Source organism: Acipenser ruthenus, chromosome 7, assembly GCF_902713425.1.
Source record: "Acipenser ruthenus chromosome 7, fAciRut3.2 maternal haplotype, whole genome shotgun sequence".
Classification (NCBI taxonomy): Eukaryota; Metazoa; Chordata; class Actinopteri; order Acipenseriformes; family Acipenseridae; genus Acipenser; species Acipenser ruthenus.
The window spans coordinates 56,249,175-56,271,326 of NC_081195.1; the positions used below are offsets into that span (position 1 = coordinate 56,249,175).

At 37.2% G+C, this 22,152-nt stretch overlaps 1 protein-coding gene across 2 annotated transcripts; it reads right to left on the bottom strand.

The window, feature by feature from the left end:
* Nucleotides 1-1,181: 1,181 nt before the first annotated feature.
* Nucleotides 1,182-21,387, bottom strand: LOC117415347 (proline-rich transmembrane protein 4-like). 2 transcript variants are annotated; one of them, XM_034025574.3, is made up of 4 exons: nt 21,218-21,386; nt 14,529-15,647; nt 7,712-7,840; nt 1,182-4,485 (listed from the first exon to the last, which is right to left on the bottom strand). In XM_034025574.3, the coding sequence occupies exons 2-4, from the start codon at nt 15,577-15,579 to the stop codon at nt 2,525-2,527; spliced, it is 3,141 nt and encodes a 1,046-aa protein (XP_033881465.3). In that variant the 5' UTR covers nt 15,580-15,647; nt 21,218-21,386; the 3' UTR covers nt 1,182-2,524. The 2 variants fall into 2 exon arrangements, with proteins under 2 accessions (XP_033881465.3, XP_033881466.3); XM_034025575.3 differs by lacking the exon at nt 7,712-7,840 and having other exon boundaries at nt 21,218-21,387.
* Between the last annotated feature and the right edge of the window lie 765 nt (nt 21,388-22,152).

Genomic DNA, 22,152 nt, shown 5'->3' on the forward strand with positions numbered 1-22,152 from the left:
TTCTATATTGCTCATTTTGCAAAACTGATTATTATTAGTTATGATGCTCTTGCTTTCAGACAGAAAAATAACTTCTTAAAGATAAAATACATACACCAGTGTAACACTGACTTTAAAGTCATGTTTTCAAATGGAAAACTTCTATAATAGAGCAGTCTTATCCCTTCAGAACCTGTACTAACTTACCCTTTTTTTCTGATTTCCATCTAATATGTTTAATAGCCTTTGCAAAGACCGGTCCTCTAAACTTAACAGCTTCAAGACTGTCGGAAGGTATAACAGCAATAGCATTTTGTTAAATAAGCGGCACACAAATTTAACCAAGACGATTCAGTCAAGATTATTTAATAGTCTGTTTGGAAAGTAGTTTAAACATTTAACAGTGTATCTAATAACAAATAAGCCAGCTTTTCTTCTACATTCTTACAATAAGCATTGGGTAATTTATGCAGACATCTTTAACATGCATGTAAATCAACAGTAAACATTTATAAATGTAAAAATTCATTAACTTTTTTTAGTTTTATGGCAAGGTAGCAAATAACATGGTACACCGTACTAAAATATGAAATTAGTAGAAACAATGACAAACTTGACACTCCTAAATAGCACAATCATTGCCCTTGTACAAGCGCTGACAATAATTCATGGCAATTAAGTTTCATCATTGATCTTGTGTTAAGACTTCTTCCAACTAAATCATGTATAAATGTAAAAAAATAAAGTAATTACCACCCAGCTGGGGGTGGGGGATATAGTAGTTGCAATATATGTACATATTGTATATAAACTAGGGCTGTCAAGTGATAAAAAAAAAAAAAGTGAGATTAATTGAGAGAAAATGATAATCGCATATTTAATTGACACAATTACTGCATCCATCTCATTTGTTTGTTTTATTACTGAAGCTATTATTATTTTTAATAATAATAATAATAATAATAGTAATTATAATAGCATCCAAAAAACAACCCAGCATAAAAACCATGTTTTCCTATTTCTGGATTCCCTTTTATAGTTTTATATTTATTTACAATCCAGCATTGTTGTTAAATTGTTTGAACCAACACAATGGAGTCAGTTTACTGCACTTACAATTATCAGTTTCCTTTACTTATAAACTGATGTTTTTAAATAATGAGAATAATGATTTAAATTTATTTTATTAATTAATAACTTGAAATTGCCTAAATAAAACAAAACATTCACCGAATAACAGTTATATCCTCCATAATTGTAAACGGTGGTTAAAAAAATAAATGTGGTTATTGAAGTAAAACAAAACTACAATGTTGACTGGTCTGAGACGGTAGCTACCCAGCAGCACTGGTTATACTTCTAGTATCATACTTGGCTTGATACATGGGTTTGCAGCAATCCTGAATTTCTAAAAGAGTACTCTGTCCAAACGGACAGGTTTCATTTGTTGTTGTATTATTGTCTGTAGCAGAAAAAAATACTAGTGCATTTTGAGAAGTGAAAGCATATTTAGCACACAGGTGGTACAGCAGACTAGATGCATGTCTGTGATACTGGAACTCACTTTGACAGTAGATACAAGTCACCCTCTTACTATCAAATGAACCATCAATTAAAAAAAAAAACAACAAAAAAAAAAACATCCCATTCACAAGTCCTTCTGTTTGAGTGCTTTGCTACATAATGCGGTTCCATGACTAATTTTATATTCAAACGATGACTACACTCATTCAATCCTGGCATGCACTAAAATGGTGCCGCAGGACAAGAATTACGGTATGCTAAGAGGGACAAGACAGGAGTGCGGTTAACGTGTGTTAAAAAATGTACGCGTTAATTGCAGAAGTTAACTGAGATTAATTGACAGCCCTAATATAAACCAAATTTAAAATACCGTTAGATGTTCGTATGCGTCCTATAAACACCATGATTACATGGCAACAGCTTATGTTATTTTATGCTTATTTATTTAAGCAAATATAATGCTATTGTAAACAAATGCTCAGTGGAACCAATGGTAGTATCTACATCGTCCTGAAGACTACAGGTGTATTAAAATATTTTTCACATTTAACCTCATTGCATCTTCTCAATCTGTTGACAAAAATCTCTTTAGGCCTGTCCAGTCTATGGCACTTGGCAACATTCACAGACATTGTGCCTGGAAAGTATCATTGTACAGTATGTCACAGCTAGAGAATCCAGGCAAGTAAAAAGTCATTCACATCTGGAGCCAAGACTTAAACTGAAGTAGTTGTTCTCAAAGGCAACTGCAAGTAAAACCTCGCATGTATCTCTAGCAGTACTTGGTTTTGGATGATCTTGAAGGGCTCCTTTTTTAGATACATGGATTCAAAAATAAAAAGCATTTTACTCAGAGATGCCTCATTTTATACAAATAATTTGTTTGTTAATCAAAAACAAATTGATAGAATCATATTTAAGGATTGCACATTATTCTTTGTGGTATTAAAACTTTATTTTTTTTAAAAGCAAACCTCTTTTAGATTTACAGTGCTGGGTCAGGAGGATTTAGATCACTGTCCTACAAGTCTATTGTGTCACTGCTAACACTCAGCTCATCAATTTGTCTGCAAACGTTTATAAATTCAGATTGAAGAGCTAAACCCGATTCTCTGAGCTGGTCCGATGACTCCTGGAAAGCAGAATCCAAGGCCTGGTAATGTCTTTGAATTTGAGGTTCCTGGTCTAAGCTTGAGTGGGACAGGTTTCTTGATGGGATTCGGTTACTGCCAAGGGACGAGTAGCCAAGTCTCTCTGGACTTGAGTAGAGCACCAATGATGATCCGTCGTGGGACAGTTTGTAAAGACAGCTTGTGCTGCTGCCTCGCCACTGCTCAGTGGATAATGTTACATCTAATGTATTTGAACTGGATACAGAACCTTTCAACGGCGGCACCAAGTCCATCTCTATGCAAGAAGAAGTCCTGTAGAGGCCTCGGTCAGCAGCGCTCTCTTTGAAAGCTCTGATGTCCCCTGTGTTTTTAACACAGAGAGACAAATTGCTAGAGCTGTAGACCTTAGAGTTCTTGAAGATGCTTTGGGGAAAAAGGGCTTCGCTGAAAAGAGCTTCATCTATGCTGCGCCCCAGATTTATTGGGGAGGGGGGCCTGAGGTCTACTGTGGAGTCACTGTCCATCTGGATGCTGAAAGAAGAGGTTCTTGAGCTATTTATGGGCTTTATATTTGACTCCATGTCTTTTGCTAATAACCCCCTGTTACTATGGTATAAAAGATCAAGGCCTTCTATGCTGCTGAGGTGGTTCTCCACTAACGTATATAGAGGAAGGCATTCGTTTTCACCCCGGGCGATTGTGTCACAGATCACCAGCTTTTCCTGCTGGGAGGAAGACCACTGGTAGTTGTTTGGGAGGATGGGTGATTTCGTTGTCACACGGCTGTGAGACATGCAGAATATCTTGGACCAACAGCTACGCTGGGGTGCATCATTAGAACAAAAGAGAGGATACATTACAATGAGGGCCAAGGTAAGGCACATGCCAACCTCGCATATCCTGCAGCTCAAATGGAAGGCCCACCAGGGCCAAGGGTGGAATACTTCCATTCCACCAAATCCCAAGGCATGCAGCATGGCATACAACTGAAGAGCTGCACATAATAGTGCAAACAATGCAGAGAATGCTGCTGTCATTGCTGCTTTATCCCACTCCTTTAAGTCTGCAAAAGGGCACCTATTGTGCCTTTCTATTGGTGGAGAAGTATTGTTTAAATGGTAAATGTGCTTGGCATCTGCTCTCACGTAACAGTAAAAAATGAAGTATAAAATGGACATAAAGGCCGTTAAGGCCACAAATACTCCTTGTGACACAAAAAACAGCCAAGGTAGCTGACTGAAGAGTTGCACTACCAGAATTGAGCCTAAAGAGGATGAAAAGTGCAGGAACACTACTATGGTTAAGAAGCATGGGTGTTGAAATATAGAGTAGGACAACTGCATCCTGGACCTCATTGAAAGGAGCAGGAACACAATTCCAAAAGCAGAGGTGAGGCAAGGAAATGGCACTTCATACAGGAGTACTACTGCAGTTGCAGCTAACTTGTCCTGGTGGTTATATGCATCGTAAAACATGGAAAATGTTCTGCTGGAACCAATTATCAAAAGAAACACATCAATGGTCACAAAGTAACTGTAGCCTGATGGGCATCTAAAAGGTAGACACAGCAAGCTTAGAGCTGAAAGGAAGACCACTAGAGAAAACAATGATCCTACTCCATAGACGTGGGCTTCCCAGGCAATACCCCATGTTGCCATTGCACTGTTCCAATCTGCATGAAGAGGAACAAACATTGGAGGAAGTAGAAACAGGTTGTAGGATTCATTTTCTGGATCCTCATCATCTGGAACGGCAGAACTCCAGGTATCTGAGGAATCACAACCCCCAGTTCTATCTTGGTTGCAGTCAGACAAAGATGATGGATCAGCATTCACTGTCTCTGAAGACCAATCCTGATGAGAATCTGTACCTACAGGTAGTAAGAGAAAGGGATTTAATATGTTATAGAAACACCAGTTAAAGAAGACTGTTCCGTTGAGATATTTCAAAGAAAACCTGACAAACTCCTGTCTGCTGTTTTCTAGTTCAGCTTAACCCTTTAGGAAGTCCACACTTAGGGGTTGAATTGAGCAACCTGTAAACCACGGTTGGAATTTTAAATCATTTTACAGCACAACTCGATTTTTGTTGTAACATTTTGTACTGAATTGCACTAAATTGCTCGTTCCTTTAGGAAAATACTTTAGAAACATGCAAAGCAAGCAAACGTGGAAGAGAAGGTTTATCTAATTTTTTCAATAAGTAATAATTAGGAGATACTGAGAGGGTAATAACTATGAAATTCTAAATTGAAATGTTGTCACTATCATACTCTAGTACTGCAGTTGCTGTTCCATTCCAGCTTATATTTAATTGATTGGGTATCCTTTTTAGGAAGGTTAATTTTTTATAACCAGGTCCAAACCTACTTATTTTTTTTATCCTTCTACCATTTCTAAGCTGTACTACTGTATGTATCTCTTCTTTGTCATTACACCTATTTCATGTGGCGATCAAATGATGATGATTATAAAAAAAATACATGAAATATTATGAATAACTGCTCTGCCTTATTCAAATAAAAAAAACACACTATAATATAGTTTTCACAGGAGCAATTATGCTACATGTCTTCTGTGAATGTTATTTAATCTAGGAATAGAGATTTAAAAAAGAAAAATCCTTTGCACTATTGACAAAATTGATCTATGTTAATAGGTTACTGGTGACTCAATACAATAGGTAGCACAATTGTCAAGGCGTTGACAGACGTGTAAAATGTAACATTTAAGTAAAAAGAAATGTATAGTATAATTGTAATGTAGTTTAGTTTATTATTATTATTATTATTATTATTATTATTATTATTATTATTATTATTATTATTATTATTCCCTTTAAAATAATTGTAGTCCTCTCTGAAAATAGCCTTTGCATTAACTTCAAAATAAGGGTGTTACTCATGGTTTCTTTCATTTGCTTTGGATGGGCATTATTTCTGGAGGATGGACCAGGGTAGTCCAGCATTGAAAATTCATAGTCTGTAGATTACTGTACTGCTAGAAATGTATTTGAAAGAAATGCCCTTTTTTAGGATTTTATTTTCTAGCACCTACTCTGTAACATCAAATACTGTTGGTACTAAAAGCCTTTTTGCCTCTAGTCAATATTTTTAATGTTGATCCCCTCTTTCATGGATATAGAAACCATTCATTGTTTTCTTTTTCACTCATGAGAGCTGTTCTGATCAATAGCTGTCCTGACTGCCTCTGTTGCCACGAGTTCTGTAGTAGTGCTAATGACATTGGATGTGTTTACTTATATGGGCATGTTTTTTTTTGTGTTTTTTTTCAGGTAGAAAGTTGTCTGATTCTTTCAAATTGCATACCTATATTGAATATATTTCAAAAGAGGAATTATTTTGAGTATATTGTACTGTATTCACTTTATGTGAGAGACGCTACTGCCCAACAATTGCAGCAGGCCCTTTTAAATGTTACAAAACAGCCTATTTATGAGACTTGTGCTGATTTTACAAAGCAAATAAAAAAGTATTAAAAAAAAAAAAAACGTGAAGCAAAAACTTGATAACACAACCAGTTCAAATTGTGTCATCTTTCTCTCCTTGTTTATTCCTACACTACCCATTAAAATATGTGGGGAAGAAGCTTTCTCCAGCTCTAATAGTATGTAGTTGTATAATAGAATGGTATAATAGTGGTAATATATTCATTTTTTGACATATGAACCGATTTGTTCCCAATCAATTCTGTTGCCTTTTCTGGTAATATGGGTGTCTGCTAATGGTTTTGCTATGGTTGCTCTTTATAATAATTGTTATATTTGAATAAAAGTGCACAAACAGCTGCTTCTAAACCGTAAAACTCTACAACAACCACACTTGCAGCACCTTGTATCCTAGCAACGGTAAGCATGACAATCACGCTACCTTATCTGACCTGACAACTCGTAACTTAGCAACCATAGGAACATTGATCGCTCTTAAAGGTAGAAACAATTTTAGTACTAAATCCACAATGGTTATGCATACAACATAACAGTAATGCACTGGATTTATTGTATCCTGATGGTATTTGTAAAGCTTCTCAGTAATGGCAGGAGAGATTTGATCATGATACCTTATGAGTTACCAACCAATAGGGAAAAAGAATTTCACAAAATGCAAGTTTCTTCCATTGCCCAGTTTACTTAGCGCCAGTAAAGGTTAGCATTGTCTTAACATTACCATTAAACATTTAACCCAAGTTCGCTTTGCAAACAAGACAACCACAAGGATCCTCAGATACACACAAACCACTTTGAGAAAGGATGATGTTTTTCACAAGTCTGACCATATGGCACTGTAACCTCTTGACCCACAGTGCTTGATTGTACAAGGATGGTTATTTAGCATTAAGCATTTACATAAGGAAAATGACTGACTGCTGCGTTTTTAAAATAGATCTATTTTTTAAGTGTTTGGCAAAGATACTAGAAGACAGATCTCACAGGAAGAAAAGTGGCTGAATTGACCGATATGAATGCTCTGCACCATCCATTTCAGTGCTTTAATCTGTTGAGAACAGTTGATGTCTCTGTTAAGCAATGTTGTCACTTGCTTCAGGACTCCAGAAGTAATGCTGTGGATAAGAGCAACACCGATTTTCTACCTCTTCTCTCAATCGTAGGCCAGCATCTCTATTTTGTAATATTAGATCACTACATTGTTAAAATTCTACTTTTGTAACTGTGGTACATATGGAAGGTTTAGACTAGTAAAACAAAATAAAACCAACATAACTTATTTTTTTAAATGTTGGATGACAAGATTGGATCTGTAAAATAAATACTAATGACTGTGTTTATTACACAGATATTACAAAAGAAAAGAAAATTAACAGTAACACCGCGTTTGAAAGTCAGTGTTGAAGTGCGGGTCTCGGTGCACAATAATCTTTTTTACATTTTTTTTTTATATTAATATAATTGTTTTTATCATAATTAATCCTACAGAAGAAGTAAGACATGATATGTTTGGGGCACAGTTATGTGAACACAAGAGAGTAACACTGTAAGCAGGACCACCTATGGGTATGAGGGGCTGCACACCCGTTTGTTTTCATCTTCATATATTATCTTTATCCAAATGAATTTACCTGCTGTCTCTGGATCGGAGGTTGAAGGGGAATGGGTGACAGCTATCGGACGGTCCTGTGCCCTTTCTGTAGGGTTGATGGGTGCTAGGTCCTTGCTGTCAAACCCACTGTCTACGTAAGATAAGGTTGCTGCAAAAGATTTGTTTCAGAGATCATTTCAAAGCATGAACACATGCATTACACAGACGGGGCTACACAAGCTATTTACTCCAAATCATCATGAGCAGGGTTTTTTTTTCTGAAAGAAAAAATACACCAATTACAATTCTAAAGTAAAAAAAAAAAAGAATCAGCTTCTGACTTCTTGGAATCCCCTAAATTAAATGTATGATTGGTTTATTTCTAGTTTAGTAACATTTTTGAGTGTGTTTATCCTATCTGATGGTGACCTAGAGCAAATTGCTAGCCATAGAAGTGATGTGTTGCATCTAATCTAAAGTATACATAAAAAAAAAAAAAAAACTTTTTTTTTTTTTTTTTAATAAAAAAACCTTTGTTTTTCAAAGTTCCGTGCTGACTTGGAGATTATATATAGAGACATTCAGTAACGATTATATTGCCATCCTTACCAAAATGGGGTTGAGACCCATACAAGGCTCAAGTTAAATTAATTGGTAAATTGCCTAATTCCAATGGTCAACTTACTTTATTATTATTACTTATTTCTTCGCAGACGCCCTTATCCAGGTCAAGGGTACAGCAGCAGTGTCCCCACCTGGGATTAAACCCACAACCCTCCAGTCAAGAGTCCAGAGACCTAACCACTACTCCACACTGCTGCCCCTTACTACAACATAGATAGTGAATTCTAATTTCTGCTGGTCAAATATTCACTTCTTGTCAAAAAGTGATAGACACAACATACATCATAAATACAGCCCCAAATGTAAATTAAATTCATTGAATGCTAGAGCATTTGAATATGCCTTAAACCTCAAACACTGATGTCAATATTTCAAATGTTATTCGCTGGGTTTCATTTATGCTGTGTAACCAGCTATACTTTACCAATTTATGTAAGTCTTGTCCTAGATTTAAGTTTTTGCCACAAAGAGGTGGCCATTCCTTTATGCTTTCCCATTGTTCTCAACACAGTTTTTTTCTGAAACTGTTTGCATGGTTTAGTATCAAAATAAATGGTACTGTTTGTCTTCATGTCAATATGGTGGCAGACATAGATTAATGCCATGCATTTGGAACATTTTGGGACATTTATGGTTTGTCTTAATTTTACAGTTTTATGGTAACTAACCTACACAATATTAAATTAAATTGTTACTTATTTTTTATTCAATACATGTAATAAGTTATTAGAGCAAACAAGTCTCAGTTTTTCAAAACTGATTAAAACACATTTAAAAACAGATAATAGATTAACTAAGCCCAACATGACACGTAAATACATTAAACTTAATTTCTCCACGGATCTGATATATCTGAAACCCAGTGCATTGGAATCTAAAGTCCCTTTCAGACTAGCGCTCCTACCTGGGTCCTGACCTGGGTTCTGGCTACACGGGTCACAATCCCGTGTAGTGTGAAACCACATACCCAGGTCAACGATAGTTCTACCCGGGTCAAGCGAGACAAAATTTTGTGGATGACGTAACAAACAGCCACACCTGTGTGAAGGTTTTACTTCTGTAAGGAACTTGTTGATTGAGACCCACCATGAGCCAGATTGCAGCGATGAAGAAACATTTGCTCTAATCAACATTTGGGCCAATGATTCAATCCAGAGAAGCTTGGATGGAAGCATCCATAATAAGCACGCCACTTTGAAAGCCTGAACAGATGAAATGGTGGTCATGTGAATGTTGTTGCTTCCAGGGCATTATGTACTTGCTTCTGTCACCCGGGTCGACCCTGCTTCTTCAAAAAGCAGTCTGAAATTGGGTTGCCAGGTTGCGACCTGGGTAGAGCATGCCAGTGTGAAAGGGGCTTAAAAGTTACATTCAATGGGGCTCCCGAGTGGCGCATCCGGTAAAGGTCCTCTGCATGGAGTGCAAAGAGTGTCCTATAGCTTGGAGGTCGTCGGTTCGAGTCCAGGCAATTCCACTGCCAATCATGGAGTTCCCAGGGGGCGGCGCACAATTGGCTGAGCACGCCCGGGGGTAGGGCTTAGGTCGGCCAGGGTGTCCTCAGCTTGCTGCGCACCAGTGACCCCTGTAGTCTGGCCGGGCATCCTGTGGGCTTTGCCTGTAAGCTGCCCAGAGCTGCATTGTCCTCCGACGCTGTAGCTCTGGGTTGGCTGCATGTCGGTCCTGCAGAGTGAAAAGAAGTGGATGGCTGATGGCAGACGTTTCGAGGTGGTCGGGGTGGTAGCAGGGGGCTGAGCCTAAAATACAATTGTCTATTTCAAGTTGGGAGAAAAACGGGGTCAAATCAATTGGCGACTACTAAATATTTTAAAATTTAAAAACAAAACAAAACAAAACAAAAAAGTTCCATTCAGCCCTTGATTAGGTACAGCTCAAAAGGAGCTTCCAGGCTCCGACAGTATATTAGCGCGCCAACCTACACCAATACTATTAGGCCTAACCTTAAACAACATAAGCAGACTGCATACAAAGATCAATTTTATCTGTTTAAAAAAAAATTGAATCTGATGAGTTAGACACAGCCTGCAGAAAGAGAGCTGTTTGATAAAGGCTTTGAGACCCAGCATGATTAACCTGTCTAGACTGTGACACTATTGTCATCTCCCCTGGGTTCAATAAGCTGGTACGTCCATGGAGTTGAAATACTCTGATAGTACTTTAAGCACTTTATTTGCAACTTTGGTGTAAACTTGCAACGATGGTGTCAATTGAAACAGTTTTGTTTTTCATATTTTGATGGTAAATTTGTTATCACCAGATTACAAAATATTGTATGGATTAATTTGTTGCTGAAAGACAAAATACTAATTTGTAATCCTTTATTTCTGTTAGATTCCTGATTCGGATTGTAAATCTAACCTTGAATCCAAAATTTAAATTTGCATTGGTTAAACCAGAAAATCTTAACATTAGGCAAAGTTAGTAATGAGAACAGTACAACTGAACATTTTGAATCTAGTTATCTACGTATTGCTTATAAAAAGCTTGAAATACCCAGATAAAAAAAAAAATACATACCCAGATAAAAACACACACACACACACAGTAAATGAAATTATTAGGGCTAGTGTCGATGCATCCATTAGGGTTTCCTAGGATACACCTGATTATTCACCAATTAATTTTAACATCTCCACTGGGTTCTATTTAAAGATGGTAGCAGAGCCAATTGAAAAAGGCAATTAAATCTTCCTTCACATCGTGTGTTAAATATAATTGCTGTAAGTCTAAATATGTAAGAAACCTGAAAAATGATGCCTGTGCAGCAACATATTCTTTTTTAATAGAAACGTCTGCCCCATATTTTTATTACTGCGACAGGAGTGAAAATGGACTTGCATAATCATTTATTGATAGGTAAAGTAAGGATTATACATTGATATCGTTAGGTTACTTACTGTAACCCTGGTTCCCTGAAAGAGAAGACGACCACCAAAACATTACGTATGGGATATGCCTGCCTATTGGTAGGTATTCACTGAGCTCTCTATACCAGAGCTGCCGATAGGCCCCTTCCTGGACGACATTTTCGGTCCCGCCTACCGAGGAGTTAAAACCGTCATTCCACGGAAGCCATTTCTCTTTTTGCATCGAACCCGTGAGGGAGACCGATGCAACCTCGCAGTTGGTGGCCGTCTTCTCTTTCAGGGAACCAGGGTTATGGTAAATAACTTAACATTCCCTTTCAATTCGAAGACAGCCACCAAAACAGTAAGTATGGGAAAGAGGTACAACTTGGTGAATGTATGCAGCATAGCCCAGCTAGCCGCCGTACATATATCAGACAGTGAGGACCCAAGATGTAGCCAACCCTCTAGTGGAGTGTGCAGCTACTCTCCCAGGTGGGGGTAAGCCAGCACTGTCATATGCCACAGAGACTGTGTCCGCAATCCAATGCGACAGTCGCTGCTTCGAGAGGGGCTCTCCTAGGGTCTGTATACCCTGACAGACAAAGAGTTGGTCAGTATGACGCAGAGCTCTTGTCCTATCCACTTATAATCTCAATGCCCTCACTGGGCAGAGGAAATTCAATCTCCTATCCTCCTCCGACAAACGGAGGTGGATGGAAAGACTCCAGTTCCACAGACTGATTCATGTGGAAGGCTGTGATCACCTTGGGGTGGAAAGCAGGATTTGTATGCAGTGACACCTGGCTGCCATCGTCCCACATACGCATACAGGAGCTCACTGACCCACTTTGCGGTCTTTTTCAAAAAATGCTCAGATATCAACACAGAGGGTCTAACCTTACTGTCTTGAGAGGCAAAAAGAGAAATGGCTTCTGTGGAATGACAACCCCTTGGTAGGCGGGACCGAGGATGTCATCCAGGAAGGGGCCTATCGGCAGCTCTGGTATAGAGAGCTCAGTGAATACCTACCAATAGGCAGGCATATCCCATATGTAATGTTTTGGGTGGTTGTCTTCAAATTGAATGGCAACATGATATCCCATCTACACAATTCCATTTGCTAAAGTACAGTAAGTGCTTATTGTAAATATCTGTGAATTACTTTTGTCAATGGCAAATATTGGCACTGTTACATTGATTTGTTAAGTTCTGGCATTGGCCTATAAAATGAACTCTCATATGAGCTGATTTATTATTTGTATATAATTACATTTAAACAGTTTATAGATATGAAATAGAACTGCATGTGTATGTGCAATAATATTAGACTTATATTAGACACACAAAAATAAAACATTCTCCAAAATGGTCATTCAGAAGGAAAAGCCAGCCATATATACAGCACACTAGATTTACATTTACAATTTTTAAACCAAATCAGTTAAGCTTGAAAACAATTCGGAGTAATGTTTTGATTGCAATCGCTGTTTCTAACCATTGTAATTCAGAGCCAGTATTGGTAAAGGGAATACAAAATATCCCTGTGATAAAATGAAGATGAGAAAATGTCTATAATAACGTGGCACAAACACATATTCACATAGTCTGTCTGTTCTTAGCTATTTTTTGGTAGGTCGGGTGTTTGTTATATGTGTCCAGGTGCACTAAGCTGCACTACGCTATCAACTGAGTAGATAAAAAGTGATGAATATAATAGATACAGTAATAGATCAAACACACAACCGCACACACAAATATATATTGCACCCTCAGAGCTAACTGCCACTACACACATTTACCGGTACTGAAAGAGATATTTTAGCTATGACAAAAATTCTGATGTCTTCAAAATTATCTATTTCTATACAGTATACCCTAAAAGAATTGTATGCTTTCTAGATACTGCCTCAAAATGTAATTTCTTTTTGCATAAAAACATTATTTCATCTTGAAATTAATTTTAATATTTGACCAAAGAGAGAAAAAAGGGGGTGAGGGGGAGTGGGAGGAGGGGAGACTGTAGATGCTGTGTAACATGCTCAGCATCCATGAAGAGGTAAAGATTCTCCCTAAGGATTTGACATATAAAGGATTCCGAGTGCATACAGAATGTTGATACACACTGCAGCAAGTGTGCCAGGAATTTTGATCATGTTACGCCACAAAGATACGACAATAATAATTAGAGCTGTCAGTCCCAAAAATAGAGCTGCATTTTGTTTTGAAGGCATTTATTTTACAGGTATAGTGTTCCAGTTGCGTGGAAACTACAGGGCTTAACAATCTATCACAAGGTCATTGTATTTTCAAGCACAGTTCAAGCTAAATGCAGTATGTGCTGTGTTTGCACAGCACATTAAAATGTGTTTTTTGAAATGTGATTATAATGTTCATATATTTCCATCTGTTACAGTCAAATGATGGCATTTCAAAGGTTACAATCCATGTGCCCATTGCTATGGTAACACTGTGCAGGTAACCAGGTCAGGTACAATTAGCAAATGGGAGACCTTCCCGCAGGAGTGGTGTTGAAGGATAGAAGTCAGCTAATTACTTTCTATCCTGATTGGGTTATAAAAAAAAGTATCTCTAATATTTGATATGAGTAAAGATATAAATATTACTGTACAGGAACATATTATGTTCACCTCTATTTCTTCATTCTGCCTGAATCTTTTTTGAATTACAGTGGGATAACATACTGGCATCTTGTGCTTAGAATTAACTATTAGTCCCTTGCCTAACCCAGGGAAATTTTAAATTACAGTTCAAAGATACCAACATACTAATGGGGTACACAAAGATGAGCTTTGTTTAGTTAACTGTTTAAAGCATTCTGATCATTTAACTTTAGAAATACTAAAATTAACTTTATAAATTCAATGACAAAGTATTTTTATTTATAAATCTAGTACTATGTGTATTTAAGTTAAGTGGATGTTCTTTTCCCCATTATATGCCAATTAAGTAAATTAAATTAAATTACAATAATTTCAATGGATTTCATTTTTTTTTTTTTGTTTTACCAGGTTATGCATATCACATTCACTCATTATATACACTCCAAGTCAATGTGGTATTTCACCATGGTCTGTCAGAAACCCATTTATGTAAAACTGGTTCTCTGAAAAACAAAGAAAGCTAATTTTATCTTGGATGATGTTGGATACTTGACAGTAATCTATGTGGAAAAAGAAGGCTCTAATGCATGCCTAGTAAATATTTTATTTCACTGGAAATACTTGAGTAAAAGGCAGGTTTAAACAGTGTTATATGCAGTGCTACATAACAAAATAAAAGATTAAGTCACAGTTTAACAAATATTTCATTGAACCCTTGCTTAGAGAAATAGATAACAACACTTACTGTCTATTGTTTCAGTTCCTGGTGTCACAGAAAATGTTGGTTTTTGGGAAACGTCTTCATGTTGTATTTTACTTTCATTAAACACAACTTCATCGGCAACTGTGGGGAGCAATCCCATGTCCTCATTGTCAGTACTTGTGGCCATTTCCCCCTCTATTAACCTCAATTCAGTATTTGGTTTATTCACAGTAGTTGGTTCCTGATCCTGGCTAATGGGTAATCCAGTTGATTCCAACCTCACATTGTCAACTGTGACCGTCTCTGGCGTTGGCGATTCAAGGTTGAATGATTTGGGGGATTGTGATGGAGTAAGAAGCTCCAAGATCAAGATGTCAGAGGTAGGTAGAGTATTATTACTATTTTTGGTTGTCGTAAAAAGCCTTTTATCCAGTGTTCCTTCCTTAGTTGTAGATGTTTTTTCTTGGTTGCTTGTGAAAGTGTAAATAGGCAAAGTAGTTTGGTCAAGAGGAAGTTCCTTTGGGTAAATTGGAAGGCTGCTGCCTGTTCCAGTCTTGACAGATGTAAACATCAAGGGTATCACAGTTTCGGAGGGCAGCGACACAGTGCTAGGTCTTGCAAAATCATTTTTATTATTTATTGGCGTATTCCCTGTCACCATGGTTCTTTCGGTTTGAACGTTTTTGTCTTTCTTTCTTTTGAATAATGGTTGGATTGGTGAATGCCCAAGGCTTGTACTCATGCCCTCTGTACTTGGTCTGGTAGATTCAACATTCCGGTTTTTATGCTGAAGATCAACTGACAGACTGAAGGGTAATAAAAGGAATGGGGGGGTTTTAGATGCTACTGTAAGGTCCGTAGGCACCCAAGATGGTCTAGAGAAGGTGCCAAGCTTCGCAGTGGAAGACTGGTGATGAGGAACTGGGTCTGTCTTTGGGGATGGTGGTGAGGTGTGTGCCACCACATTTTGCACCTCAGTTTCAGGAACAGAGGTCCCCAATAGTGAACACCATAGAACAATCATCAACATATAGCCTTGATCAAGCATTGCGTCCTTGCCATAAATAAATAAAAAAAAAAAAACTGTATTCATAAGCAGTCTTCCATCATCTGTAAATTCACCAGGGGGATTTTGACTGTAATAATTGTTCTTTGGTTCACCTGGAAAATAGAGATATATAAAAGTCAAAATATATTCTTAATGTAGCACAATAAAATCATAAACTGCACATTTCATTTTCACCATCGATCCTTTCTTTTGTAATTCATCATTTAAACTGATAATATGTTAAACATTTCAGACAATATTATAGGGTCATTGGACAGTGAGCTTTGTGTATAATAATGGCTCCAGTAAAAGGGAACCATCGTAGCTTAAATCAACAGTATCACGTAACCCATACACTGAAAACCGTCATCGTGGGTTATAATAGTAGCCACTACTAACATTAAGTCCAATTATCTGCAACAGTCATTAATTTCACTTGTTTTAGCACCAGTCATTCACTCTTAGAAATCTCAGTTATTCAAATATTATTGAATTTGTCCATAGTTCTAGTTGTTTCTGTAGAATCAAAATCAAATGGTGGCATATAATAAAAAATGATTTCACAAATGGTTTTGTTGAGCACCAACAAAAAGTGAAAAGTTAGACATTTGTCATCAGTATTGGAATGTGCACTCAGCATACTGTTTTTATCTCTAAAGGTTAGATTAAAAAAATATGTTTTTCTGCTTAAGAGCAACTGCGCGCCAAAAGGGAAATTAAGGAGTTTTATTTTTTAAGATAATATTTTGCAGCTTTTTTTATTTTATTTGAATGATGTTTGAAATCATTTGGATTGGTTCTTATTCCATTTACTCAAATTATCTGTGTTAAGGTGACCTGAGTTTAGGGTCTGCTTTTCTATCCTACATGCCTGCCATAGACGTCTGTAACCCAGGCTAGATCAACCAAGGGTTCCTAATAGAAGTAGCCAGCGCAATCTATTTTAACTCTGTCCTTTATACATGTTCGCTAGATGTCACTGACTCTCACCTCTATAAAGACAATTTGAACAGAACAATGTGCAGCTACTTACACTTTTTTTTAAAAAGGCTTATTGATTGGTTTGTTATTGTGCTTGCCCCTTTTGTCTGATATTTCCCACTCAGAAACAGCAACCGATCTGTAAACAGACAAGCCTCCTGGATATTCTCAGTCCCTGAAGCAACAAGAATAGTTCACATTGAGCAATCGTTAATCGCGTGTCTTTAAAGACCAAAGCTATTAAAACAAACATTTACATTTCAGTTAACCTATTTTCTTTTTAGTAAAGAACACTGTGCTTCTTTTCTTTTTAATCCTAGCCCCAGGAAAATGTACAAATTCAGTTTTTTTAAATTGACTGCTGAAAGCTGTAATCAAGCCTATCTAATGTTATGTTACTACTGCTAAGTAACTGTGACCGGGTGCACCCCGCCCCTGTGCATATTATGTTTTGTATTTTGTATTTGTTTTACTATTATTTAAAAACACATTGTTTAAATTTGTATAAACTACGATGTTTTGGTATTGTTGTTTTTGCAGCATGGATGGGGTTAAACTTCCCCATCCATGCTAACCCCATGCAGAATGTGACCGTCTCCAGAGTGATTATTTTATTATTCATTTGGAGACAGTCACATGTATATAAACCCGCAGCTTTGGCTGATCTGGGAAGAGTATGTTCAGAGTGGACAACGGGAGAGACGGATTTGGACCAGCACGATACTTGTTTGTTCAGTGTTTGTTTGCTGCATTGTCTGTTTGTTTTGGCCATCGTGCCTTTTTGTTTTGGAAAGTGTTTTGTTTTTTCAATCTTTTGATTTTACAATAAACCAACGCATCAGTGCATTTATTCATATCCCAGCACTGTTGTCTGTATCCACTGTCTTCCGGGTGTGACGTCACCACACCAGTCATCCTGGTCATAGTAACATACCTAATTTGAGTAGGAAATCACTGTGTAAAAAAAAAATGTTGGTGTTTCAATGCTCATACCATGACTTTCTGTTGCATTTGGAAGCCTAGGTTACTAAAACAGTTAAGGTATTTCTCATGTAATATGGATGAGGCCAAATGTAATTATAATTGATAAATAATTTGTAGAGACCTTTCTAAAGTATTATTGAAAATAGATAGAGAGCTTAGTCTAAAAGGGTCTTAATGGTGAAACTGCCTTTGGTGCAATTAGACTATTGGGCCTTAGAAGCACTAATTGCTATGTTTCAAATCCATGAACATTTAGGAGGTGATGTAAGTATAGGCGCAGTGCAAATAATTGCGGATGCAAAATTCAAATTGCATTGCGGCCAGGCAATTATTTTGTACTGCGCCCGATGTAAGCTTAAGAGCAATACAAATTACTGAACATGCACAAATAACGATCTGCAATTATGATAATGAGGGTCTCAATGAGCGTCTATTTAGCGGCCACACTTGCAGAGTTAGGAGTACAGACAGGAGTAGTCGCTGTATGACATTTCTGGAGCACGAAAAATACAAACCAAAAAAAATGTCAGATGAAGGGCAGCAAAGTCCGGAAAAGAAAAGTTTTCTGAGCAGGGGCTGAGAGTCCTTATGGCTGAGGTCACTCGGCATGAAAGAGAGTTGTTTGGAAAAGCCTCAGCCAACATCAGGTACGCTAGTATCCTTAGGCAATGATATGTATTGGCCTGCCCTTTTCAGCATGACATCCAGAAATTTGCCTAGAACTCTGGAAAAGGTGGATTGGGTTATCCCTCCAGACATTCCAACTGTGGTCTGAAAGGAACCAGAGGCTAAGTAGCGCAGAGAACACAGCACTTTCAGGGCAGGGATAGCAGTTCCTAGTTTGATGCTGGGATCTAGCTCATCACTCAATTCAGCTATGAGGTCAAGGATGACCTGCGGAGTGAGATGATAACGCTTTAGCACCGCATACCAAACAAAGTGACCCTCGGATTGAATATGTGGGATCTTCTTCGTCTTGCCCTTGCCCTTCTCCTCCAAATGTGTTCCTGTCTCTCCACGTCGCATCAGGAAGTGTACCAGAGCAGCCATCCTGAAGCCAATGACAGGTCTCTGCAGGTGTGTGCTTTTATACAGCTCTTATTTACTCGCTTCTACAACAGTTTGCACCTTTTAAGAAGAGGTGGTTCAGCAATTGCCTAAAATCCTTACATCACATTATAATGTTTGCGCCTGCTTAGTATCCAGATCCTGCGCAATTCCATGCTCTTTTCTTCATTTGAATGAATTTCAAATATAATTTTAATGGATTAATGATGGCAAAGTGCTAATTTGATAGCGGGTGCAGAACACCATATGAACACCATTCTTTACATCCGCTGCATTTTAGCGATCGGTAAAATCAGACTTTATAGCTGCTAAACATGATTTACGGCAGCATTATGGGGGTTTTGCGCATGTCCTTACATCACCCCCTTAGACCAATGACAAATAGAATCATAATAAAGACAGTACACTGTTTATGGAGGATGCTTTTATGTAGAAGAAATCCTTTAAAGAGTGTGTATAACAATATCATTGGCAGCATTGTCCCTCCATAGATTAGTGCTAATCTGTTTACTAACATTTCACAGTTCAAACAATTGTGCCATAGCTCTTCGTTTTCAAAGACATGGGAACCCTGTCAGATCATGCTTGAAGAATTTAGGATTTTACATTTTGTCACTCTATTTGTCATTCTTCAACACCAACCAGTTACACCAATGACCTTCTGCCATCACAGACCCCCTCTCACAGGGTCAGGGGTGTCAGGATGAGTGTAACTCATTCTCCTTCCCTTGATTGAACAGCACATACTTATTTTGCTTTATCAAGGTTAACCATGGTGTTTACAATGCTTTACCATACTCCTGTGTGATTTACCATGGTTACCTTGATGTCACCATGCTTTTACTGTGCTTAACTACACTTTGCTATGCTTTTACCATGGTATACCACAGTAGAATTGTGTAAGGGAGAGTACAAGACAGACTAACATGCAGACAGTGAGGAAGGTAGACAATTAAACAGTCAATCTTTAACTGATTTGTTTTTCTGTCAGACTCTGTCTGTCTCATGCACTCTCTCTCTGTCTTTGTGCTAGTGAACCTGCCATTGTCCTCCTTCTGTTCATAATCCTCTCACAGATTTGGATTTTGCTTAAGGATTATTTTTTGTGTATACATATTTTTTATCTTTTACATTGAATATATTAATCTCCTTGACAAAAAAACAAACAAACAAAAAATAACATAAAAATAGGACAATCCTGAGATTATAGTGTTGGTTTTGTTTTGTGTATTGGTGTCACAGAGATCTGTAAATCTTTTAATTATAGAGATCATCATAGTAAATATATTATGACTTGAGTACTGGGTTGCATACAATGTTCAGTCTTCTCTGAATGATTTCAAGATTATGCACATTATGGTAATGCATTATTTGTAAATGTGAACAGATGAGGGATGTTGCATCCCCACCCCCTACTAAATTATGATAAGGCAGAAAGGATACAAATATTCACATTCAGACTGTTACTAAAGACTGTGTATTTTTCACCTTATGTGTTACAAAAAAAGAATGCTACCTAATTAGTATATATATTGCACATGACAGATGTATTTTTTGCTTGAAGAGAGGGTGTTTGCAATAGTTGAGGTAAATGATCTATTTTTTACCTCTTGTTTATTTACAGAACCCAATTACCTATTTTTATATATAAATACCCAGGGTATTTTCAGAAAATAAGCCTCATACATAAATTAACATTGTTTTCATAATAACAATTACTGCATATAACCATTGCCTATTTTGATTCAATTGTATGTATAGTACCGGTATATAACATACACCACCCATTTTGTTGTGAGAATGAGGGGAGCCAGGCAGTAACCTATTGGTTTAAATTGGAATTAATTGGTCTATTTGTCTAGCTGGTTTCAAACATTTATAAAAAAATCTATTTTATCTCACCAGCATTTTCCATTTATTCAATGCCTCTTTAGTCATATATTTAACTCTATATATCCTTAGCCTTAAGAATGTATGCATTTCCTGTAGGTTTTAGAGAGATTTTGTGATACAGTCTGTGTAATTAGAGTATGTGTTTATAAAATAAAAAGGTGTGCAGTTTTGTCTTGCCTAGTTCTGTATTTGTACATAGAATGAAATAACATGTATTTAAGGTGTCATTGTTGATTTCTTTTTAAAAGGCTGAGAAAAACATGGTCCTTTTATTTATAACCTTGCTTCGTTGCCAATACATATTCCTGTTTTGATAAAAAGAAACAGGTTGACTTCCCTTCCCTCAGATTTACACATTTAAAAGTAGCAAAAATAAATGCACCCACACAGACCCATGCACAGACATACACATTGAGATTCATGACAGTTTTCCTCCAGCATCTCTGCTAAGCTCTAACTTGTTTATAAGCTTCCACATTTCCTACATTCTGAATAGAGCATTCATCTTTACAAATATAAATCTATATATTTATATATTTTCATTGGTCTGTTCTTTAAATATTGTTGTGAAGACATGTACAAACAACCATGTACAAATAACCAACAACAACCATCAGGCATGCTTAAAAACCTGAATATTTCTCATTTCTGCTTCACTTGTGCTGCAGGAATTAAGGTATTTTTTTTTTTTTTATCCTTTTAAACTGGTAATTATGTACCCCACTAAGGCCATTAGGAAAAAAAATAAAATACTTACTCGGCTAGTAATGATATTTGAAATGAAATTCCCCTTGCCCTCTGCTGCAATGCTGTGGGTATCCTCTTTCTTGTGTGAGAAACAGAGTTTCTGCCTCCTATCTCTCTCTCCCCGCTTCAATCCGCCAGTGTGAAATTCAAATACACAATGCCTGTGGTCACACCTCACTGAGCAAATTATTCATTAGTGGGACTGCCAGTGCTGTGGACGCTGGGAAAGAGTCTCAGGAAAGGGATGGGCTCTGTACACCACCACTCTCTCCTAATCCTGTCAGCAGCAGCAACAGCAGCAGATACATCACCATCGCTGACTGGAGCTTACAGGAATAGGTCAAGTTGTGGCAGTGACCTAAACCTACCCCCAAACTATGAAACCAATCTCTGCAGGTTAGAGAAGGATAACTCAATGACAGGGTTTAAAGTTATTGACACATGACATTGGTTATTATTCAGTGAATACATTAGATTACGTGGTTGAACCCAAACCCTGTTCCGGGTCCACTATACTCCAATTACATACATCTCAAAGACAAATTACATCTATTAATTATTCTAAAATGATGTACAGCATAAGACTTAAAAATAATCTGGGAATCATACGGTTTTAATATTTCAATGTACTTAAGGAAGACTAAACATATTTGATTTACCTCCTAAACCTGTGACATAGCTTCAGAAAGGACAGAAACATAATTTTCTTGGGGTATCAAAACATGTTTGCATCATTCAGCTCATAGGACTATAAAAATGCTATAATGTGTTGCTTATGAGCTGTCATTTGTAACCTAAAGCCTGTAAGCAGTTTCACATGTTCTCACTTTACAGACCGAATGAATGAATGTAATAACACTGAAATCAATATTTGGATGTTCAATATGAAAACAAGACATTATTTAGAAAGTGTGAAACAATATCTTGTTCTTAAAAGAAATTGAT